The sequence below is a fragment of the Betta splendens genome, chromosome 15 (assembly GCF_900634795.4).
Source record: "Betta splendens chromosome 15, fBetSpl5.4, whole genome shotgun sequence".
NCBI classification, from domain to species: Eukaryota; Metazoa; Chordata; class Actinopteri; order Anabantiformes; family Osphronemidae; genus Betta; species Betta splendens.
The window spans coordinates 9606850-9632182 of NC_040895.2; the positions used below are offsets into that span (position 1 = coordinate 9606850).

A 25333-nucleotide genomic window follows, 5' to 3' on the forward strand; every position below is an offset into this window, starting at 1 on the left:
GCTGTGACAGGCCACGTTCATATGAACATTATCGCCATCTTGCGGACTAAAGTTAAACTACAAATAGAAGCAGTCCACATTCAAAAGAAAGGACGTCCCACTCTAACACATTATCTAAGTACCAGTAAAGTTAACCATATTAGAGTATACTATAAATGACAAAATATACAATTTACGTTCAGGGAACTGTAGTTGTCATGTAGTGAATGCTTGAATACCCAGAAAACAACATCATAATGCCTATCTTAAGAAACAGACAATTTCAGCGTCCTGTGAAATGTTTCAAATAGACGATCTAAGGTAACGGAAATTACTGCGGTATCCTGGCAACCTGTTAGCTGTTGTTCACCTGGAACGTGCTTCCGTCACATTTTAGCTAGCGCCAATTGAATGCGAGTTTAATTTAAAGTCAATGTAGCGCAGTGGTTCGTGCCTGAGCTCACTGTACAATGATTGAACAGCTGCGTTTGACGTGCGACAGGCTCGTGTCTCACCGGCAGCTCGCGTGCGGCCACTCTTACTGCGGCATACCGGTGCATGGAAAAGACATATTCATTTACTCTAACACGGACACTGAGCGAAAGGTTTGCCCGTAAACTATTAGTCATTTTGTTTGTTTTTAGAAAACGCTGATGTGTGTCAGCTAACATGTTTTATTATAAAATACCTAAAAAAGTTAATAAAGGTGTTCTAAAATTAGAATAATATGACTGAGCCTAAATAATTAATAATCCGTTTACTAATGATGCGTCCTCAGCCTTTGCTGCTCACCGGCCACCATGGCGACATCAGTGCCATGACATTTGGACAGAGCAGCAGGCGTCTTCTCCTCTGCTCTGCCTCTGCTGATTATATCATTGTCTGGGATGTTGAACAGTGTCAGAAGAGATCTCAGGAGGGTAAGGAAGGAAATGTGTATTTCATAATCAGTTTGCTTGTTGCATTTAAACAATAGTGAATATAATGATTTTGCAATGTCAATCTTAAAATTCCCACTTATAGAATCACATTTTATTATACTCCTTTATTATAGAGCTCGAGTGAAAATCGTAGCAATGCTGCCACCTAGCGGATGGTTATGTTACCTACTACACGTCTGTGGCCAGCCACTGCTTTTCGTGTCAATATATACACAGTCATTGATTTGTTTGCAGGTAAAATTGCAGCTGGTACGATTGTTGGATCTCTACTGGGTGACGTTGTTCATCTTTCATTCTGTTCTTCTGACGAGCGAGTGGCTGCATGCTCAGGAGTAACTGTCTATATTCTCAGCTCAGAGGTATTAGAGGATATCCTCTCACAGCTCATGTGATGCTGATATGTTTTCAATTCAGTTTTGATCCCAAAAATATGTTCATCATTATATTTTGTTAGCATTCAATAGCTATTAAACGTCTTAACTGAGTTTCTTCACTGTTTTGCACTTCAGAAACAAGAGGTGATCTCTGCTTTAGCTGGTCACCTGGGACCTTTGACATCGGCAGAGTTTTGTCCCTGGAACAAACACATTCTCATCACCACATCAGAAGACCGCACTTTTAAGGTACTGATCTAAAATCATCTTCACTTGAATAAAATTATAAACATATTGTAAATGAGTCTAAACATCCTCTCTGGTAAATGTCTTTGTCTCCTTTAGGTGTGGAATTTAGAAACTGAAACAGTTTGCTACCAGTCTTTTGTGCTTTCAGGTATAAAAAATGATGATTCAAATACAGAATAAAATTGTATTTTGGGACATTTCACATCTAGAAAATGAAATTCTAAATTGTGTGTTTTTTCTTAAGATTGAAAACACCAGTAGTCTACAGTACCATCATATAAAAAGCTTTTCCTCTGTTCTTTAGCTTCTCCACTGATCAGTTCAGCGTTCCTGGAGGAGAACAGGCACGTTATCATTGGCTCAACTGATGGACAGGTTAGTTAAACATCCCTCAAAAATCAGAAGCATAGATGCAATATGTGTTACACCTGTATGTGTCTGGTGTAGGTGTGGTGTTTCTCTTTTCCTGATGACCACAAGTGTGAGCTTGTGACCAAAATAGAAATCCAGAAAGTTGAAAGACGACTTCACAATTCACAGCAAGAAACCCTGGGCCAGCAAGCAGGTGATGTCAAGCTATTAGTTAAAGTACATATTATATATCTTTTCAATTTGTTTTTCATTTTATCTATGGTAATTTTGTATACAATGATTTAGAGAGCGTGAAACAGTTGCCTGCAGATGAAGTGGAAATATCAAAACCTATCCTTAAAATGGCTCCGTGGAGCTCATTTACAGACACCACTATTCCAGAAAGGTAAGTCCTTCTAGTTTGGAGATGTTCAATGATTTGTATCACAAGATAAAATGGTACGTGATCCAGCATTACCAAAGCAATCCAAACAACACTGTCATACGAACACAAAGACAATAAAAATCCCATCTAGCCTCACTCCCACTCCTTAATAATTAAGTGTCTCAACGGGATGGTTGCTGCATTTGTCTGCAGTCATAGAAGTAGTGGTTCAGGCTAAAAAATAGTGATATTATGACAGGAAGCATGCACCTAAAAACACAGACAAGGTCACGTGTAGCTTCTATACATATACCTCATTAGATATGGTAAAATAGTCAAAAAAGGTGGAAAGTCAAGCAGAAACATCTACATAAATGGTAAAAGTAAATGGTAACTGCTTTTGCAGTTCTGCAGCTGGTTATCACATAAATTCCCACACATAATGGCTTTAAGTGTTTCCAGCTTGCACAGTGCAAGTGCTCAGCATGAGAATAATGATACACTGATACATAAAAACATGTCTGACATATACATTTTCCACACTGTCATAAGCTCAGCATGTATCTTATTGCAGGAAGTGGATTAAAGGCTTCATTAGGCTAAACGTCTCCTCTCCTTTGTGTGTGTGGCAGTAGATTCAGCTTGATAAATGTACATAAAGTTAGAGGGAAAACTCAGTAAAAGCCTGCAGTCTGCCTCCCATTCTCCTCCATTAGTATGTTTTCTTTAGTATATGGTTACATTAGCTTCCTCTCTGTAAGCTGAAAAATGTTTTTATTAGATCAATTACTGTAACACTGTTTTTTCATGCTTTTATTTTTGGGCTCATGCAGGGACAGCAGCTGGTTGTGTGTCGGAAGCTCTGATGGCCTGTATGTGGTGAACGTAGCGACCTCAGAACTCCTCACAGTCCTGTATTTCAGAGGTATGGCTGCTGCTGATGTTGCTACCGGGCAACTCTGACATTTGGTGCATCATTGTCCTAAGCTCCACTCATATTGCAAAGTCTTCCATTTTAATGTAGCACTTGAAAATTGAAAGTGGATCTGAATAATCTACTGCTGTCATTAGAAACGACACATGGTGACATTTGCAATGATGGTGGAATGATAATGTCATGTATGGTTCAACATACACAACATTTAAAAATCATTATTGATTTGTGTTTGTGACTGGATGCAGCCCTACCCTGATATAGCCTCCATTCTTCCAGATTACCCCAACCTCAGCCTCTCAGTGGCTGGGTCCTGGTCAATCTCTCCAGGGTTGGACAACTCGGTGAGTGACCAGATCAAGACATCACCATTGTGATCACAAATCAATTTTTTGCAGATATTTTAGAATTTATACAATTACACTAAATGAAAAGATTTTAGATTACATTCTACAGATAACATTTTAATGTGTAGCCTCAAAATACAAGCTAGCAAAATACTATTTACCTGAAAATTAATTATAAATATGCTTATGTTTCTAATGTCATCTCATTGAATTCCTCCTCATACAGATGGTGTTTTTAGTGAGCTCTTTGTTTACTCCCCATGTGGTGTTGGTGAAGTTACATCTGTGTGAGCTTGAGGGAATCTGGGCTGGCGATGAAGGCTTTTCAGTGTTCCCGAGGTAAATGCATTTGATCATGCCTAAGTTGAGTGACAAATCAGCCCACACAGTCACGCTGCATGCTGAATGCCAACAAATAAACTGGGGGAAGAAATTAAGTAAATTAAGGTATTACCTGTAACTCTATAAATTATAACAACATATTATAAGAATTTAATCTATTTATTTTCTGCTTAAATACACATAAACGGTTAAAAGTAATTCTTCCTGCTTGTTAAAACATGCAAAAACATGCCTTGTTGCTGATCTCACCAGCAGTAGGAGATATGGTCATATGATTCTTGCCATTTGTTTTTTTATGGGTAAATGATATAGTGGTGCTGAGAATTAAATGGAATAAAAGTCCATAAAGGTGGAAAGTGCTGTTCTTCTGCTCCAGTAACTGTTCTGTTCTGTTCTGTTCTGTTCTGTTCTGTTCTGTTCCAGTTCTCCTCTGCTGCTTGAATCTCCTCTCAATGTTGAGTTAAAGAAGAAAGAAGCAAACCATCCTAAAAAGAAAGGTCTCACTTCTGCACTTACTCACGTTTCTCTTGTTCTCAAATTATTGTTCTGGTCTTATTTTCTATACTCTGTGAGACATTTTTGATTTATAACAGAGCACATAAATAGCACAGTGAATTCCTAGGTGCAGGGGCCTTTTCTGGTTCTTTGGTGTATCATTAGGATCTGGCAGCCTGGGACTATTCAGTTGGAGACCTTAGTATGCTGAGGTTTACATGCTGCTCTTACTGAGAGCTGCTGCTGACAAAGCGGGTATTATCACGAGTACCCACAGCTGGAGCAAAGGGAGCTGCTGCTGCCAGAAAACGTAGGGGATCTCAGCTTAGTGACTTCATTGTCAGACCAGACACTGCAAACATTTATAGACTAGACCAACTCACTGTGATGCCCCATGTTTCTTTTTAAATTACACCATAAACCCCTGAGACTCCTGGAAAGGAAAAGTTCTTCCATTGTAAGTCTGGTATGAATCTGAAGGAGAAAAACTCTGGCTGCAGATTAGGTATCTGTCAAATTGCAGTGTAACATAATCGCGAAGTGAACTAGGACAGTTTTTGTTTCTCTTAGGCAAGATGAAAATCAGCTGGCATGAGTAATTAGCATAATTGTATTCTTCTGTTGGTCAATACTAAGACAAGGACTACCTTATTGCTGAGTGTGTCTAGTTTAGTCTGAACAATTTTACATCGTAGTGAGAATAGTTTTAGCCACAGAGTTCATTCCCTGCTGTTCTAGATTTCACCTCCATACAATACACACATGTTCCACCTGCTCAGCATATTTTTCAGGTACTGCCTGATTCCTTTTGCTGTCGGACCCTTAGACTGGCATCATGTTTTTCTGACGGATGTCCAAGTTCTGCCACGTTCTGTTCTTTAACTGAGAACAAGCATTAATGCTTTGTTTTACAATAAAGATGTTAGCTGGTTGCAAATTTGTATTTTAAAATACAAGGAACCAAGACTACAAAACAGCTTTTTAAATACATAATATGAATTATTGATATAATTATAAAAGGTCTCAGCAGTCTAGAGTTGCCACATTGATTTTTATTATTTTCACAAAGTTCTAAAGTAAGTGGATTTCTGTGACGACAGGCAAAACCACACGGTCACCAAAGCCTAGCTACAGCAAAAACAATAGGTTTATATGATTCACTTCATTTGGAACTTTCTTTGCTTAAATGAATCCAACATCTTAGGCTAAGTGTTACATAATGAAATGAGCGAGCAGCAAGCCACTATGGTTTTACACAGAAATGACTCGACTTCTCTGAAACTCTCTCTTTTCCTCAAATCGCGTCTATTGTGAAGATTTTTATGAGCCTATAAAAGAAAATGACCACAATATTTCAGCAGGGAGTCAATAGGACTGTTGAGCAATGCCAAGTGTTGCCAAATAATTAGATTTTTGAGATGTTTAGCTTCCTGCATTTAAAGTTCCTCCCCACCTCAAAACCCACTGTTGCTATGTGTGAGCACAAAGTATTGGAAAAACCCTTTTATCTAAGTAGAAAAAGGACTAAATATCTGATACACTCAAAGTTTGTTTATTTTACAGGAAGAAACAGTTTAAGTAAAAAAATATTTAAATATGTTTCAGGGTAATGTTAAAAAATTAGTGAATAAATATGTAATGTTGTAACTTGTTAAAATACAATTAATTTCCCTGTGGTAATGTATTCTACAGTGTTGATTTATGATTCTTACAACACATACAAAAATTTGGCTTCAGAGACTTTTTCTCTTTCCTCCTGAATTAAAAGAAGCCTTTCATATTTTAATGCTTGTGGAAAAAGTGAGCTCATTGCTGTATGATAAAGGTGCTGACAGAGGACAGGCAGCAGTCTGTAGTGTTAAACAGACTATAGAGTGTCTTAGCTTTTTTTACAATCTACAAACAATTCTACGTACTTGTTACTGTTCAAAAAAATGGAACAGTTTTTTGGGTTTCAGTTTTTTGGGATTTTTGTACAAGCAAAAACTGATGATTTATGTTCGACAAAGTCTGTGTCAGTCTGTGTCTCATCTGTCTTTATCTTTTCTTCCACAAAGGAGAAGTGAAGGATCAGCCTTTGGTTTTCCACTCAGTAGCCAGGTCATCTGGATACGCCAGTGCTCCACGGTAGGTTGAGTTTCTTAGAGTGATCAGCTTCACGCAGGAGGAGGAGTTGAGTCTTAGTGTAAAGGTGATGACACTTTACACTCATCTAGGTCAATCTAATGGGAACAGAGGTAACGGCACAGCAGGTGGTCTTTCCCCAGAAACGTTGTCCCTCTCCTTTGAGATTTGAAGCTACTTTTTCTTTGGGTCTCAATGAATAATTATTTTACCTTTTATTATTTTAGAAAAACTATGTTTTCACCAAAAACGAATATTCAGAAGAATCCATTTTTCAAAAAGGCCAGGAAAAATGCGTAAGCAGAAGCATAATTCAACACACAATATTAGGAAATTGGTCAAAGATTTTGCTGATTAAAAGTCATTTTTTGATTTTATTTTGTAATTTAGAGGATTACTTCTTAAAGATTACCCAGGAGACAGCACAGCACCTATTATTCCACACAACCATCTAAGTATTGCTAGCAAACCAGTCCACTGCATTCAGTATTCAGGTAGGTGCATCAATAGAGATGAAGAGAGTGAGACTAGTACACAACTTGACTGTAATTTAAAATAAATGTTCCAGTGTCATACAAAACATGTTCCCACTGTAATAAAAAGATGCTTTGTTGGTGACAAAATTCTAATGAGATGATTCTCTTTTTGGCTCCTCCAGGTGATGGAAAACAAATCCTGTGTGGTCTTGGCAACAGCTCCGTGTTATTGTACAAGTCTTCTCTTTCTGGCAATCCAGCTGTCTACACAGGTGCCTGAAGTAGACATGCTGTACCCTGAACATCTCAGGGTTATGAAGCATTTGTGAACAACTTAGTCTTGTTGTCAGCAGTCCTGTCAGCAGGACATTTAATTGTCACCCCCTCAAACTTAGCTTATTCAAGTGGTTATAATGTCTGATGAGTACCTGGATCATTCCACAAGGGGGCAGTAGAGATAACGAGAGAAGTGGGAGGTGACCTTTAGGTTACTGTGAACCTCTTGTCTTCAGTCTGCCCTAATTTCTGAACAGTACCCTAAAAGTAATTGTTACGGCTACACATTGTATCTCCGGGTTAATTCCAGACCACTGTCTTTGTAACAGGCCATGACAAGCCAGTGAGCAGTGTGAGCTGGAGCCTCAGCAGGCAGTGGTGGCTGAGTGCATCAGAAGACCGCACGCTACGCCTCTGGAGCCATGGCAGTCCAGAGCCTGCCATTATCATGGTAAATGTCCCATGCCTTCAGCAACACACACTTGTGCTGCATGTTGTGATGAATTACATTCAGCCCCTCTAACCCTATCGTAACCATCACCACTGCATCAGTGAAAGAAAGACCAGCCACAATGATCTCACGTTGCAAGAATTTCCTCACTCTGAAGGTCTTAAAACTGAAATTGGATTAGAAGCATAATGAAACAGACACAAATTCCATACACGTTTTCCACTTTCACTCTTGTCCTTAAAAAAGCCTGTCTTTTTCAGGGACAAGGGACTAGTTTGTCTCTATTTGCAGTGTTTAACATAAGGTGATGATGCTGCATGTGAATGAGTGTTGTGCTTCATTCTCTTTGTTGCTGTTGTCAGGAAGATCGTTCCAACGTTTAGTGCCTCAGATATTGTATTAAAGGAAGTACAGTATAGTAGATGTGGTGTAGCACCATCTAATCAAGTCAAATCAAAGATCTGTACTTCATATCTGGTGTCTCCTCTTAGGTGTTGCTAAGCATCCCTTTGTTGTACAGTCTGAAGACTTTATCATGCACATAGGGACACGTACGGTGCCTTCAGGGTCAGGCAGCACAAAAAGCTTTGCAAACCTTTTCCTTTTTAGAACTATCAAGTATAACAGCAAAGTATTTCTTAAGATGTCTTGTCATTGGGAAGCTTTACTTGACAGATACTCTACTGAGCTGTAGAACACAAATTATCTGACAGCTGCTTTTTTTACCTTGACAGTGTCCAACTTTTTCCATGTTAATCCTCTATGCAGAGTGATTTAGGAAGGGGTGCTTGTTGTGAATTAACTCCTCCCTGTTGTGTCATGCGTGTCTGAAGTGAGGACACATTCAAGATTTACATATGTTTATAAATGGAATGCTCGGGTTTAGAAGTCAGCTGTGACTTTATTTACTTTACACATTATTACATTAAATTGAGTTAATGTTGTAATTATATTTTTTACTATACTGTATGTTTGTTAATCCACATGTGTCTGTGTTGTTCTCTGTTGTAGGCTAACAGCAGGTTTACAAAACCCATTAGAAGTGCTCAGTTTTACTACCTGGACAAGTTTCTGCTTTTTGCATCTGGGCCTTCCCTCTACTTGTACCTGTATAATGTGGACATCACGCGTGATGACATCAAGAGGTATATAAAAGTTATGAGTTATTTACTGTAAGTTGTTTGGTGTTGTTGGTTTTGAATTGGATTTGCTGATGCATCTAATTAGTTTTAGTGTACTACACTTTGTTATACAGACAAACCTCACAGTAGACTGCTACTGTATGGTTTGGAGGAAAAACAAGGTTTTCAACAATGGGAAATAAACAACAAATCATACATTAACTCTACCCTGCACATACAGTAAGTAATGTTTATTTATAAGAACTGACCCTGCAACTGGTGGATGAAGGTTCTCTCCTGGGCCACTGCTGCCCTACACACAGCACGCAATGCTATGTCATCTCAAAACACACTCTGGCCTGTAAAAATTTAAAGGCCCTTTCATCTTTTCTGGAAACTACAGGTAGAAGGCAGCTGAAATTAACACAGCACAGGGTACTTGGCTCAGTTTCTGTTTGTGTCCAGACATCTGCACTTTCTCTATTTAGACTAATTGTATTTTTGCAGTTTTCCTATGGCATGCATTCAAACCTCAAAGCTGCACAGTAGGACCATAGTTTTGTTGGACTCTAAACCGTAACGCTCTCATACTGGGGGTTAAGTGCCTTCCTCCAGAGACCATTATCAACCCTGGCAGTGTAGTGACACGATTCAAACCAATTACTTGACACTTTTCACCTCTAGTCACTTGCAGTACTGGTTGTAATAATGTCCTACATGTATGAAAATGGGAAATATGGATAAAAGATGTATTTGAAGGGGGTGTGGCTTTGTTTAGCTGCTTCTACAGACTCATGACTCATCACTTGATGAAGCTGAATGTGTGCTGTAAACTGTCAGAGATACTGCTGGAGGCCAGAGAATCAGTGCTGTGTATGGAAAGTTCACCTACTGTCATATACTGTATGTCGGAAGGTGATTCTTCTTGCTTCTTATTAACTTCTTAGATATCAACAACGAAGTGTGGTCAAACTGGCAAAATGCTTCACAACAGGCTCGGCAACGGACATCACTGCCATGTCTGCAGCCAATGATTTCCTGTCTTGTATCCTTTATACTTGTTGTTATCCTTTGTGCTATAATTATTGCTCTGATGATGTGGAGGGTAAAGAGAACCTATATCTTCAATAGCTGCGGTCAGAGCATCTGGTTGGACCACTTCCATGTCAAGCACAGCAATCAGTCTGTGCTTCATAAAGTTTTCATGTGTTGCTTCAGGGTTTCCACTGCTGATTTTACCTGTAAATCATTTAAGTGTCTTAATTTTTTTGAGAATGTCTGCTTTCCAAAGCCTTGTTAACGTTTACAGTGCATTTACTTTTCTAATAAATCCACACAACTCAGCTGTGCGTGGATAAATAAGATCCTTTAAGTGAAAACTTTGCAGCACTGTTTTTGTTTGCACAGAACAAATAGAAGAGATGTCATGTTTTTGTGTATGTATACGTAAATCCATCTGAAAAATACAGTAACAACAACAACAACAACAACAACAACAACAATAATAATGCATTTCACATTATTGTATAACTTTGTCTCCTCTATCAATAGTGCTGGCGTTTGTACTGTTAACTACAGCAAAGAAAAATTAAATATGATGCAAACTATAACAAAAATTCCTTACCAGTTGCTTTAGATATTGTTCTTGTGTGTGGTTCCGATCGATCCATTCAAGTTTTCGACATGAACAAGGGTGTAGTTGCGTCAAAGCTAGCTGATCCGCACAGCAGAGCCGTCCACTGCATCACTCAGAACAAGGTAAATGTTACAAATATGTAAGCAGTATGTGTCACCATGTTTCCATATAGGTTCTTTAGAGAGAAGCAGTAGAGGCAGCATTTAATGCTACCACTCATCGCTTGCTTATCTTCAACTGCTTCATCCTTGTCACGGGTAATTTAATGTTTGATGAAGTCAGTAAAGTTACTTCTGGATTTATGGCTGACCCAAAATTAATGGTTGACAATTAATATTATTATTTGGCTTCAGAATTTTCACAAACATTCATACCCTGAACACCTTCATTTGCAGCTTTATAAAAACCTGTGATAACCTCTAATCCCTGTGAAGCGATACAGGCCAGCGCATCACTCCACAGGGAGGCTTAAGTGACATTTAGACCTGAAACCCACAGTGAAGAATTTGCTTGGCTTGGCATTGATTGGTAGAGGGAGCCCCATCTTCCATCTTTCTTTTGAAGGGTCTGCTATTTGGCAGATGTTTCAGCGTTACATAAGCTCTGTGTGTGTATTGTGCAAGTTACATAAAGCACAGATCGTCTTTAAGGGAGTCAAAGCGTTAGTTTGCGATGGGAATAAAAAAAGGTCAAGGTTTGCCAAAAGTTTCCGAGAGACAGACAGGACGTGCCATCACCAGCATCGCACTTCTTGCTGACTCTCTGAATGTAAATCCCTGGTGCGTCAGGATTAAGATTGCCATAGGAGATGGCAGGAGGAGATTCCATTCTGGATGTTGGCCTTGGAGTAGCACCGTTCCATGATGTACTTTGGGTTTATGTGGCCTTAGTAGCGCGTCACTGGCTTGGACCAATGTGGACTCAATTAGCTGGTGTCGAACGACTAGACAGTCTCCTTCTTTAGCCACAGCCATTATGTTGCTATGAATGAGGAAACAGTGCATCATCCAATACGAGACTATAAATGTAAGCATTAAACTGATTCATCTGAAGGGCTTCCTGCATATTTGGTACATTTTGAAGCCATTAGCTTACGTTTTACTGTGCTATGAAGGGCAGAGCTTCACTCTATATTTGGTGGCACTGTATGAATTTTCAGCAGCTTGGTGAATAGATAGAGATCCATTAATTGTGCTTATATAACTTATTGAAATGCAGGCTGGCGTGTATACTTGTGTCAGAGAGGCTCATACTCAGTGACCTTGTGGTGTTAAGTCTAGTCAGTTTTGCATGTTGACCTGCGCATACTTTACTGTCCAGGCCTGTCTGGATTAGCTGAATACTGCAGCTAGTGGCAGGGATTAAATCCATTAACCCACTCATCTGCAATGCACTGACACAGCTGACTCTACTCCTTCATGCAAGAGGTGCCTGTTCTTTGTCACGCCAGCTATTGTGCGCCCTTGTGTGTGCTATTGCGTTAGCGTGGGGTCCTTTGCCTGGGTTCCCCGGGGCCTTTGGGTGCTGTAGGGTTAATACCTGTGGATCAGAGGGATTGCCCCTGCCTGAGAAGTGCTCACATAGCACCGCTCCTCCCTCCCCGCTCACTTTCTCGGCCTGATTCAGACCAAACATCAAGAACTGCAGCATGCGATGCAACTTTTCCCATTTCAATTTTCCATCATCTCCTCTGCAAAATTCACCTGGAACTCATCAGAGCAGAGGACTTCTTGGAAAATGGAACTGGAAATGGCCTCTCAGACTCCCGTTCTCACATTCTTAATGGAAATCTAAACAAAAAACACGGCCACTGCTTTCTGCCTCTGTCTCTCTCTCTCTCTCTCTCTCTCTCTCTCTCATATACCTCCCTTCCCCCAACCCACACAATGTTTTATTATCTGGTTTATTTGAAAGTTGGTAGAAAATCTATATAGATATGCAGCAGTGTATAACTTTCTAACAGCGGTGCATAAAATAAAAAAGGATGTCATAGAAACACAAACTAACTACTTTTACAGTTTTGTTTCCAGCCTCACTGTTTACGTTAGGTTGTCTTAATGTGGAATTATAGTGCAAGACCTAATTGCCAACACAGTCACTGCCACAGAAGTTTCTAGTACTGGACAATACCAGATGCTGATTTACAGTCAAACATGCACTGATTGTGAATATTTGTTTGTGTGTAATTCGCAGGGCTCCATGTTCAGCACACAGGCTCTGGATTCATATAATCTCTTCCTCACCAGTGCAGTCACAGATGGTGTAAAGATTTGGGACCTCCGTACGCTCAGGTTAATATACTGTGCTCTGTTAGAACGTGTCACCTTCAGTGAAGCTTAAGTACGGAAATCATTACAGAACATCACCCGTGGAGTTACATTCACTAAACACACCTGTGAAATTACCTTATAGTTATGAAATAATAGTTTGAGTCCATTGTCCTGTGACTCAATTATTTTCTACTCAGAAGTTTCAAAAGTGCTGCTTAGTGAAAGCCGATGAGCTTACCAAAGGCTGTATATGTTTATATATATTAAGGAGTAAACTATTGTTGTTTTTCTTTCTTAAATCATTTTGGTTTTGCAACTAATTATAACATGTTCTTCATCTTGTGTCCAAGCCCATCAGTGTTTAATAGATGAGTGAATCATCAAGTTTCATATCCAAAGCACAAAGCTAATACTGATATTTCTCTACAGTGTTTGTTAGTAGATATCCCTTTAAGGCAGGTAATTAACGGAGGCTTTCTTGGATTGAAAATGTTCTTTTTGGCCCAGTAGAAGGTATTATTGGGTATTTCATGCATTCATGTCTGAAACTGCTTCCATATTTAACTGCTCAACCCAGACTCATTTGAAAACCTTTTTGCTATGTGATAAATATTTGTGCCTGGTTTCCAGGTCAACTCGTGTTTTTGAGAGCTGTCATCACGCATCACTAAGCAGATGCACTTCCTCTGAGCTGTACCATATGGATGTATGAAAACAATTCTCAGACGCTAACATTTTTTTTTCAGTTTGACAGATTTGTTAATTTATCTTTGTACTTTGATAAACATTCTATGTTTGGTTCACTACTAACCACAGAATTCACTCCTGCACCTAAATGAATGTTTCCATGTATCTGACAGCTGTTCATGATATTGAGGTTTTATTAAGACCCAATTTAGGTGTTCGATTGCTCAGACAACAAATTGTTTTGGTATTATTAAATTATAGACTTTTTATGTAGTTCCTGGAGCAAATGAAAATACTTCAAGCTAAATGTCTGTCACATATACAGCAAAAAAATGTCAGAATTAGAGTAGCAGGCATTATTGAGGCATATTTTTGCCAATTATTTCTCTGTAACTGGAGAATCCATTATATGTCACCCCTTCTTTTACAGACAGAAGCACAAACATGCATGATGATTACAATATCTACTGTAGAACAGACAGTGATCTTATATGTTTTCCCTTTAAATTGCTTTTCCATCATCTGATAAATTCCCCCTGAATAAAGTTTGTTACTGAATAAATAAACAGTCTATTTAAATATCAAATAGTGCAAAAAGGAGCGGGGTTTCACCTCATCCCCACTGACGCACTTTAAAGGAGGTGAAATATCCTGGCTACAAATGAGGAGCTATGAATAGCCTGCTGATTACCTTTATGACTGACACTGAATACCCAGGTGCATTCACTAACTGCATTGGCCCTGCTTCAATAGCGTCAAACCTTTCAGTGCAGTCTGTGTTAGTCATTAAGCGAATTCCAGATAGTCTTCACTCACGCTATATAGAGAATGTGTGACTGTGGTGAGTCAGGATTCGGCCCGACAAATCCCCTCCTGTAGTCAAAACATTAGATCCACATTCTGACCTAGAAAACCAGATGAGTGTTTGCTCTAACCTATTTAACTGCTTCTTATCAGCGTGACAGTGAATGGCTGTGACAGGTTCTTGAACATGAATATCCAGATATGCCCGTGGGGATTAAGAAACAGATAGTTCTCATTCACATCCCTGTTTATCAGAATGATTACAGGGCACATGCCTCACCGTGTTTGCCAAAAACACTGGGCCTATTTTGATGATAAATACAGTACATTAAAGATTCTGAACCAACTCTCTCGGGGTGTTTGCTTGCAGACAGAAAAACCTACAGTTGTGATGAAGTGTGTGGTGAGATACAGTAGTGTCAACTAATACACAGCTTTCAAGAAGTTAAACAAGTTCACACTAAAACCTCCAAACTGTAATTTTAGCCCAGCAATTGTACTTACTTTCATTTTCTGAGGTCTTCCCCTGTGTCCCCCTCTGTGTTTCCACATCTCACTGGGTCTGCTCATATCTCGTTTCTGTATGGTCACAAATGAATATGACCTACTTTTAGTCCACCCTAATGACATTAGCATGTGAACGTCAAAAACAAGCTCTCACCAGACCCAGTCAACCCCTGCTAACATGCCAGCCAATGTGGAGCCCCCCCGCTGAGCCGGCTGCCAGTGGCGTTGTAAAGACATTACATTCAGAGGACGCCATTTGTCATTTCCTCCCTTCACTTTGCCGTGTTCTGCTTTCATGCACAGCTGGTTCAAGTCTTAGTGTGAAGAAGCAGGATGGTACTGGTTTTACCTGTGTTTTTCACTGTGAGACCTCACATTGTGATGTTTGGTTACGTTACTAATTATGATATTACACTGGTTCCTCATTGGCCTTCCCTTCATCGTCTCAGGTGTGTCCGCCGCTATGAGAGCCATCTGAATCGCTGCCATCCGTGCTCTTCAGCCTTTTCACCATGCGGCCAGTTCATTGTCTCAGGCTCGGAAGATAACTGTGTAAGTTCTATTTCTGTGGGTTTCCATTAACAGCGAGTGTCTCACTCTGCCTTTAGTGATGTTATTCTACAGACCCACTACAGTGGAATATATATATAATGAGTGAATATTTTGTATTGCCGTTATCTTGTTTGATCTGATGAAGGTGAAACACAGACAGGAAACAGCAGGATATCTTTCAGTTTCAGCTCCATTTAAGGTGAGGACTGCTGGGTCTTAACTCAGACATTTTATTTGGACACAAGCCTTTTTCCATAGAAGTCAGATTCAGCATTCATGTTGAGGCAGACCTCTTTAATTGCTTTTCCAGACTTTGCCTTATATTCGCCTTCGAGACTTTAAAAAAATGTATTTTCCTTATCCATCTCTCGACTCTACTGGGCTGCGTTTTTGTTGAAAGCCGTGGAATAATATATGCATGCTGCTGGTCATTATTAATTATGAAGACTCAGCACTGACGTGGACTTTTGAGAGAATCTCTGTCGAGATTGGACACTTCCAGCATTTCTTGGAATTCAGGAGAGAATACTGTAGTGACCTAAACCGTATTTATTTGTGGCTGCCCTGAGACTTCCATGAGCCAGGCACATTTGTACTTGTCCTAATATATCAAAAAGCAATCACGGAAAAAAGATGAATACTTTAAAAAGACTCCCTAGATCATATTACACTTTTTTCCAGAAAAAATAAAGCCAAAAGCTATCGACGTATCATATGAGTCGAGGTCTATATAACAGTTGTATGTACAGTGAAATATGTGTTATTTTTACCTGTTTTGATTTCCCCTGTTGAGACGTGAAATTATTTATGTAGGAGATAACAGTTTTCTTTTTTGAACTGCTAATCAAGATGTATGCCTGGCGATTCAGTTTTCATAACTCAGGCTTTATTGACCCAACTCACTGCTTCAGTTACTGTTGATACAGGCTAATCCATCTGGGAATCTGTGCAATATTTTAGCTCCACTGAAAGATTTTTTCTCCTCCTGCCCCGTTAGGGGCCACACATGGCATCGGCCTCAGACAGGAGACCCTCTGCCCACGGCCCACTGGACAGGGCTCGCTTGCAGTGTTTTTCAGAGAAGCATAATACCAAACAGATGCACGGTCTGATGAGTTGTTTTCTGATATTGAGCATCCACATCTGTTTGCATCCGTCCTCTTGGTCCTGAGACAAACATTACATTCTGAAAACAAGCCGTGCTGTCACACTGAAACTGATACTGTACCGTCAATAACATTCTAATGTAGGTCCAGGATGTAGGATTTCTAGGATGCAGTATGTGAAACATCTATGATCAACACATTTCTGTACTTACTTACTGTAAAAAGTGTGTCTTATCTGGTCCTGATATCCAGATCCTGTACGTAATGCATCTTTATATTCCATATACTTCACCATGTGGCTGATCAGATCTGCTTTTCATTTCAGGCCTATGTGTATGACATCCGTAGCAGCGGCTACCTTCACAAGCTTCAAAGGCACTCAGACACAGTCCTTAGTGTGACCTTTAACCCAGCCACCCCAGAGGTACACAACATTCCTTCAGTGTTGTCTTTGTGATTCTGTGATTTCCTTTGTCTTGCCACTCACAAAACGTGCACTCAGCATCATCACTGTCTCAAAGAACTGAAAGGCCTCATCTGAGATGAAGCACCTGTCGCATTTCTGTCACATACCAGAGAGGTAGTTTGTGCAGATCCATCATCTTTTGTTCACATTCACACAGGTTTACCTCATCTCACTCCAAATAGAAATGAAATCCACAGGTCGGAGTCATAGCAGAGCTTTCTGAGATCATTCCAGAGTTGAGGGTGGTCAGAGTTTTATGTCAGTGACATCACTGAGGCTCTACTCCAGAAAAAAAAGATTGAGCCTTAAAATAATAAAAACATACCTATACTGTAGACTCAGGATAAACACATGTAGTTATGAATGTGTTTTAGTGTATCTATTCTTTTACAAAACAACAACCATGAACTGTAATGATTACCACATTTTGGTGCTATTTACGTTGTGAAGGTTCAGTGACGTGCTCTGTGTCCTGTTGACCCATTTGCATTGACTGAGTGACTGCAGCTCACCTCAACTATTCCAGCTGTAAATGCAAGAACATAAATTCAATATTAATGGTATTGTGTGTGTCAGTTTAAAAAAACATGCTTTGACAACTTAGTTTACTTTCTACTAGTGTGTTTTTCAGATCATCTTTATAATGAATGTGCCGTATGGTTTTGTTGCTCAGGCAGACAAAACTAGTAGATAACATACTCCATAGGTCTCTAGATGCATCCTGAGGCTTAACAGAGGACAAAGCACTTCTATATTTTTAGTATGGCTAAGAAAATTTCCACGAAGCTACAAGTTAACGATTTTCTTTTGGAACGCTGTAATGCAAGAACATTTTTTAAAAACACAACCTGCACGACATCTCAAAAGGCTCGTTGTTGACTGTTTCTGGAGGCGCATGCCTTAAATCTGCATGTCCATCATTGTGACTCCGTTCAGTGCTACATGCAGATATCCAATTTGAAAGTGGAAAGTTCTCTCCACGGCCACTTGCTGGCTGAATTGCATTAATCTGCAGAGTTTAAAGAAACACTTCATCAGTCAAGGCATGGCTCGCTCCCCATCAGTGCTTCTGCACATTCTGTTAGTTTGATAGGACATGGTTAAAAGCCAAAGACTGAAAGGTTGCATATTCTAATTAGTACTTTATGTGAGGAAATTAAATTAAAATGAATATGAAACAGAACATCTGCTCTTACTATGCTATTGTTGTATTAATTTTTACGCAGTTTACGTCCACATCTAAATCTGGCCTTTTTATTTCTTGTCTTCAAATCTGTGCAAATATTAAACCTTTTTACTGTGGTGAAATATCTTTCCTCCGCTGTGTTATACGGTGTGTACGGAAACCTGCTAGGATTTGAGCAGAAGTCATAAAATTCACAAATGTATGAAAAAACTGGAAGGCTCCAGAGAGTCTGCCGCTAAAAAGAGAACCGTGACAAGTTTTCCCACCTTGAAAATCAGGATGTTGCAATGAGATTGTCCTCAAACCAGGCAATTTACAGTAGGTTCAACCTTGGCAGTACGTACAGTACTGTGTTCCTTTGGCCTTAAACAGACCTGAAGCTGTTTACTCGTAAACACAGCAAAATGTGTTCATTTGTACATATTTATTTAGACTTTATGTGCACTTTGTAGCAACTATTAACCAGTTTTATGTCAAATTTATCATTTTTGTTTTGGCAAACTGTCACCATCGATCTGCTTCCACAGTATAATTTTCCAAATACATCAAGCTGTTCTTGATCAGTAGCAAAATCATTGACAATAAAAGAGCATCTTTCTGTTTATATATATAATATACTGTATATAAATAATAGTTAGAAAACAACACTCACCCAAGGTCAACTCCCTTTTCTTGTGTAGTTATAAAACGTTCAGTGTGTTCAGTGAGTGTTTTTGTACAGAAAAATGATGTATGATTACTCACAGTTGGGAAAATCTTAAATCTTACATCTTTAACTCCAACATTAGTGTCTCATCATGTATATAAGCTCTTGTCTTAATATTATTGAGAGCGTAAGATCTTCATACATACCTAGAGACTTAGACTTGTTTCTCCCATTAGCTGAAAAAATGATCTTGCAGTGATTTACTGAGTGGCTGGCTGAGCTTTGTGAGGCTGCTTCTAGTTAACCTTGTTTCAGGTCCACTAATGTATAGAGAAGATTAACGCTTTAATTTATTGATGAATTTTGTTTTGTTAGTCACAGTTTTCCTGTCATGATGAGGCTTTAGCGATTCATAACAGGTGTTGTATTGTAATAGAGGAAATTTATAATAAAAATATTTTGATATGAGATTAAACATACAGAATATTCTTCACATGACAACATCCACTGTCTTTGAAAGTTAACATAGTCTATTTTCCCAGGCAGGAGTAAGAGCTATGCGTGAATCAGCGTCTGAGCTCAGAGCTGCTCTTATTTCCATATGTCAGCACATATCCTCCCTCTTTGCAGGCAGGAACAAATTGCAACTGACTTCCAATTACACCTTTTCACTGAATTATTTCATTCGCAGCCATTGGTGTTTTGAATTTAAATTATATTTGATTTCTTCACTTCCTCTTTGCCTGATCGCAGGGAGCAGGCTCTCTGTAGCGGCCAAACAGTAAATACAGAGGTGGACTTTTCGTCCGCTCCAGAATCTCACATTAGAGTGAGACTCAGACTGAGCTGAGACGGCCGCTCTGATATCACCTGGCCTGTGTTCAGCACAGATGGACGTGCGTTGAACAGGAAGTGAGGAAATAACGATTTTCGGGCCATTGCAAAGTCACGAGAGACATCAAGATCTTGATGTCTACGTGCAGTAGACATGAGTGCATCGCATCAAAATGTCCAGTTATTCACTAACATTTATTGTTGTCAGGCAGATTGCTCAGCGCTGCCAAGCAAAGATCAGCCATGTATGTGAGCAGCAATTTAGGTGATGAGCAACCTCTGATTTTTATTCTTGTATCAAAGACTGGCTGAAGGGCAAAGGGCTGAACAAGTCCAAAGACTGAGCTTCATTGTTTGGACTGTGTGAGCGGGTGGTTGCTTAATGGAAATGTTCTATCTGCGAAGGATCAGTGAAGCAGTCACTGAAATGATTCATTTATGGGTTAAGGTTTATTTATTTTTCATGATTACTGAATATTGCTTAGTGTAGTTTCTGAATGAAGAACGTCTCATAATAACGCTGAGACCACTGTGTCGTCCCCTGTGGATCTTCCTCCTCTCAGCGTGTACAGTACAGAACATCCCGATATACTGGCACTCATGAAGTACGTGCTCTACAGCTGATAAACGATATCCTTTGGGAAGGAAAACACATCGCTCCCCGTATCTTCAAAGTCTCGACCTTTGTTCATACCACTTTCTCAAGACAGACATTTTTTGTCATCTGGGCTGCCAATATTTGACATGGGTTATGACCACTGAAAATCGAACCCACATTCGTTCGTCATCATCACTTCATATTCCCCCTTTGAACTGTTGATTTGTGGTGTTTTCTCTGTGTTTTTGAGCCAACATGCCTGACAATAACTTAGCTTATATAACACGCGTGCCACACAACGCTGGTTCCCGAAGTGATTTACAACACCAAAGTTCCTAAAAAGCTTCGATAGAGACTTTATTGAACGGAATATGAAAGCAAATAAGGTTATCACGAGACGCATGCTGCATTTCTGACGTTGTTTCTCATACATGATAAACATGTTTGACAGTAATAGAAGTCATATGTCATACATTATTATACAGCCAGAAGCAGAAGGCCTATATTTGTGTATCTAAACTGTGTTGCTGAGGAAAGCCAGGGAACTTAGGATGACCCAGCGTGACCATAGGCCATATGTGAATCAGCTCTCAACAAGTTCTGACTCTCCACTCAAGACTGGTCCAGAACCTTCAGCCTTCATCAGTTGTACTTGCATCAGCTTCAGTGAGAATGAGAGTATGATTCAAAAGTTCCATTAGTGTCATTATTGGCCTTTTAGAAAGTCACATTTGCATAAAGGAATTCCTAAGTGATTGGAGCGTAATGGGTTTGGATGGCTGCTGACGATAAGATCTGTGCTGTAGTGCTTCTAACGGAGCTGTTCTCTGAACCCAGGTTCAGGTACTGTAGCTGAGGCTGTTTTTGCAGACTAGGATCAGGAGACGGTCCTTGGGCTATTGTTCGTTACAGTGAAGTACCTGAAAGGAAAGTGAAGTCCACTTGATTGTCTTTTATACAGAAAAAATCATTTTGCCTATATATAGGAGCTTAGCGAGGGTCGTCCAACCCCAGTGTGCATGTTTGAGTCATCGTCCAGCCTCCCCTTCCCAGCACGGCCATCTGCTTGCTGGTAAAAGATGATTTTTCCTGCATAAAACAGCTTTAGTACATGGGAAAAAATGTTGGACTAATGTTGCACCAAATGTGTTTTTAATCACTGCTTGGCAGAGCCTTGTTTTCCCGCCGGTAATATAGTTTAAAACGATAGCGAGTCTTTAGAGCTACCTAAAAATCTTCAGGTCACAATAAAGGACTTTGGTGCTGAGCGTTTCATGGATGGCAGTTAATGAACAGAGGTGTTTGTGTAATGGCTGATCCTTGACCCCAGTAAAGTTCACATAGCTGTGCTTAGCTGGTGTTTATTAGGGTCACTTAAGACCTGGTGATTGTTGTGTTGTCTCAAGAGTTTAACTGGCATTATGGGTAGTAAAACACTTCAAACATGGCCCGCTTTAGTTTGTAATATACATTCAAAAACAAAGTGAAAATAGAGTCAACTGTAAACAGCTGTTGGGAGCTTGTCTTCCATTTTCTGTGCTTCATTTAGCAGCTGCAGATATGGATAAGTATCAGAAAAGCCTGATTGTGAATTCCAAATTAAGGTTTCCTCCTGCTGTCTCTGGTAATTGGTTGCCAGCGTGATGATGTAATGCTCCCTCACTGTCATCTGTTCTACTGGCTGATACGGAGAGATGAGATCATTTTTCCTTCACTCTCCTCAAGTGGAGACTGTGCTCGACTATGTGTCACATCCATGTCAGTGTGTGTGTGTGTGTGTTTATATGGCGCGCGGGTGTGGGATGATGTTCATTTATTGACGTCTTGGTGCTTTATTAAACTGCAAACACAGCGAACGCTGGCAGGAACCCGGTGCCCACTTTGATTAAACAAGTTATATAACGCAGAGGCCACATGGGTTCATGTTCTTCATAACAAACAGCGGGTAAAAACAACAAAATATTTAGTGGGAAACGGCATGAATTATAATCCTGGTGATTCTGAGCTTTAACAAAGCAGGTGTGCGGTTATGCAACTTGTTCCCCATCACAGAAGGTCGTTAAAAAAGAGAGTGATGTGTGACATGGGTCCTGGAAGCGTTATCCGCGGGCGTAAAAGCTGCATGTGATGTCATTTTACGCTCTGTCTTTTCCAGCTGCTGACTGGGACCCTCGATGGGAAGCTGAGGCTTTTCCAGTCCAGCAGCGGGGCCTCTATGACTCCTGACACCAGACCTGCTGTGTCCCCGACATGACTGGACTCCGTAGCGGGCGGCGACGCACCTCTGGCTGGGATTCCTCTAAGATTAATAGAAAGTTAGAGGTTTTAAGAGCTTGTTTTCACGTTATTTATCTTTGTGCTTGACTCGCAGTCTTTGTTAAAGCTCCAGTATGTAAATTATCAGAGCACATTTTACTGACTGGGCCATTGGGGATTCTGTGGTTTGACTGAAGTTCATTTAGCCTCGCAGCATTTAATCAGTTATCGATAATTACACCTACACCAAATATGCCAAGAGTCATTAAACCAAGTCCTTTGATGCACATTGTGGATGGTCATAGATCAGATTTTGTTAGTGGTGTATGCGAAGCAGATGTACATCTATATTATTCAGTATGACGACTACTTGACAGATGACTATGCAGCTATGACATCAGCTGGGTGCAACCTCTTTGTCTGCCAGGCCCACAGATGCTACTACCGTTGATGGTGACACACCCATCCACATAGTTTGAGCTTTACATTCACCTCCTGTGAGGTCTCAACAAAATAGGTGTTTATTGTAGATGTTATGACAGGATTAAAAATACAGGAATTAAAAACTGTTACTGTTCTGTTTTCCTGTTTTTGTCTATTTTATTCATTTATCCTGACAAATCATGGGCTTACATTTTAACAGACAGACGCACACTGATTATGATATAAATGACATTAAACCAACAATATGTGACCCTGGGGAACCAGTGACTGATCATACTGCGTCTCAGAAAGTTGCGAAAGAGACGACATCATTACAAAATTAGCTCTAGTGTAAACCATTACCTGATTATTATTGGTTTCCACTGGACAAATATCCTTTATTTTCATTCATCTTAATCATGATAATTAAATTCAAGTGGTTTGTCCTGATGTAACGGTCGTCTTATTAATCCATCTAATGCTCACTCATACTTTGTTATTGTTTTGGCTCATGTCATCAATCAAAGGGTTCCTGTTGTTCATCTTGTTTTATATTTATCTATCTATTTATCTATATTTATTCATCAAATAGCTCAACCACTTTAAGAGGGTCACTTTTGCTTTTTTTCTCACGACCAAACAAACTTTTCTCTTATGATGCCATTATCAGTGCAGCCGAGTGTTCAGCGAGGCCGATGGAGGGCTCCTTTATCTGGAGAGGAGAGGCGTAACGAGCATCACTCATCCCTCGCGCATTAGGCAAAGATATTGGACTTGACGCATTATCTGACGCTGATGCTGCCTGATAAATCCACTGATAGCTGTTGTCTCGACTCCCTCACGCTGAGCTTAGTTCTCAGGCCTGCCTTGTCACCTGTCCAACATTCTCAGTTGATTTACTCTGTCTCTTTGGACTGTTAGTTTTAATTAATCTGGAGATGTGCAGCTAGATCAGATAAAATATGACTTTGAGGTTGCATAATAATGGGCAGATTTGCATTAACCATTAGAGTTTAAAGATATTTGTGGGGTGGCACCTATTGCTTTGTCATGCTTCACGTTATTTATGTCTGCGTATGCATGCCTCCTACTCCATGAAGATGGGCCTGCACTGGCACGGCTGCGTCGGCCCTGTCACACTGAGCTTTAGTGTTCCTGCAAGCAGCCGAGATCTTTTACTGGAACAGAGAATAATAAATTGTCTTTGGAGTGAATTTATGAAGCCATGCTCTTTCTCCATTTTAAATGTGTGTGTGTGTGTGTGTGTGTGTGTGTGTGTGTGTGTGTGTGTGTGTGTGTGTGTGTGTGTGTGTGTGTGTGTTTTGGAGTCACAGTTTCCCCTTGAATGAATTAACCGGCTGAACTTAGATTCAGGGAGCACGTACTCACGGTTCAAAGTGATATAGTGGCGCATACGCACATTCCGTGCGTGTGTGAGGTCACTCTTAGTTCTCAGCTCGCGTTGATCTCACCAGCGAAGAATGACGTGTTTACACTTCAAAATAAAAGAATTTTAACAAACGCCACACCCGGGCGTCATAATGCAGGCTGCTGGAAGCTTCATCATCCACTTTGACAGAGGGAGCGCTCCATCTGCTCCCAGCTGCGTGGAGTCCGGGGACGGTGTTCTCGGTTCACCACTGTCACACACACTGGATGCGTGACAGCGCTGAAACAGTGCAGACACACAGTCTAGTTCATTTTGCATGTCATCATCATCTCCAAATCAAATACTGTATGGTCTCTCAGCGCTCTCTGTCCTCTGAGCTCTGAGCGCAGGCCTCCTTTCCTCCAATGCACTTAGAGCAATATTAAGAAAACCAAGGTATACATCATGAGGCTCATGTATTCAAATGACTCCTTTTTTCATGATCTCTGCAAATGAGCATCAAGGGAGGGGAATATTAGTAATAATAATAATCCTCATATATCTTTTTGCTCATGCAAGTCTTATGCAAGAATATTACTTAATCCACTATGAACTGTTATATAAATGACTAGTGAACATGAAGATGATCACATCCGATGTAAGTAATGTTTGTTTTCATTTTATTGCTGACTCGTAGAACTTTAAATAAACAGTGAATTACTGCTCACCTTCAATCATTGTCCATAACACCTGGACTGATGGGTCCCAATACATGATGAAACACTCCCACGCTCATGTATGAGCATGGAGCTGCTGCTGCTGATGATCATTTACTGTATTAAAAATGTGGGTGAAGCCACACAGGAGGAAGCAGACGCAGAAATCAGTGTCTTTGTTCTGGACCGGGTCCCAGGCTGTTCGGGGCCGCTGCACGCAGACAACAACGGAAATACAGATGAGTAGCAGATGGTGTCATCCAGGGTACAGGACATAAACATTGGGGTGCTTAACACTCGGATAAATCAACGGGGCGCACCTTATGGAGTTAGCAAGAAAAATGTGGAAAACAGGAGCGTGTAAGACGAGGCGCCAGGTCCAGAAAGTGGAACAAATCATCATATCTCTAAGAGAAGCCATCTTGACTTTTA

At 40.1% G+C, this 25333-nt stretch overlaps 2 protein-coding genes across 11 annotated transcripts in view; one reads left to right on the plus strand and one right to left on the minus strand.

Moving 5' to 3' along the window:
- Positions 1-25333, minus strand: part of khdrbs2 (KH domain containing, RNA binding, signal transduction associated 2) — a 127204-nt gene that overhangs the window by 10715 nt on the left and 91156 nt on the right. The window lies entirely within an intron of this gene.
- Positions 315-25333, plus strand: part of wdr27 (WD repeat domain 27) — a 29673-nt gene continuing 4654 nt past the window's right edge. Inside the window, exons 1-26 of one of the 10 annotated variants that reach the window (XR_003788351.3) lie at positions 316-584; positions 758-899; positions 1155-1279; positions 1430-1543; positions 1640-1691; positions 1848-1918; positions 1991-2108; positions 2201-2300; positions 3113-3204; positions 3493-3557; positions 3787-3899; positions 4326-4399; positions 6455-6524; positions 6749-6817; positions 6912-7015; positions 7180-7269; positions 7603-7724; positions 8736-8869; positions 9793-9890; positions 10482-10603; positions 12675-12772; positions 15199-15301; positions 15447-15500; positions 16299-16407; positions 16733-16831; positions 22293-22975. Coding sequence is in view for 8 of the 10 variants with exons in the window: in XM_029175326.3 (XP_029031159.1) it covers positions 450-584; positions 758-899; positions 1155-1279; positions 1430-1543; positions 1640-1691; positions 1848-1918; positions 1991-2108; positions 2201-2300; positions 3113-3204; positions 3493-3557; positions 3787-3899; positions 4326-4399; positions 6455-6524; positions 6749-6817; positions 6912-7015; positions 7180-7269; positions 7603-7724; positions 8736-8869; positions 9793-9890; positions 10482-10603; positions 12675-12772; positions 15199-15301; positions 15447-15500; positions 16733-16831; positions 22293-22391 (2463 nt within the window). In the remaining 2 variants the exon portion in view is untranslated. Of the gene's footprint in view, positions 585-757; positions 900-1154; positions 1280-1429; positions 1544-1639; positions 1692-1847; positions 1919-1990; positions 2109-2200; positions 2301-3112; positions 3205-3492; positions 3558-3786; positions 3900-4325; positions 4400-6454; positions 6525-6748; positions 6818-6911; positions 7016-7179; positions 7270-7602; positions 7725-8735; positions 8870-9792; positions 9891-10481; positions 10604-12674; positions 12773-15198; positions 15302-15446; positions 15501-16298; positions 16408-16732; positions 16832-22292; positions 22976-25333 lie in introns of those variants that run through there. The other 9 variants (XR_003788352.3, XM_029175326.3, XM_029175327.3 and 6 more) reach the window with 9 other exon arrangements.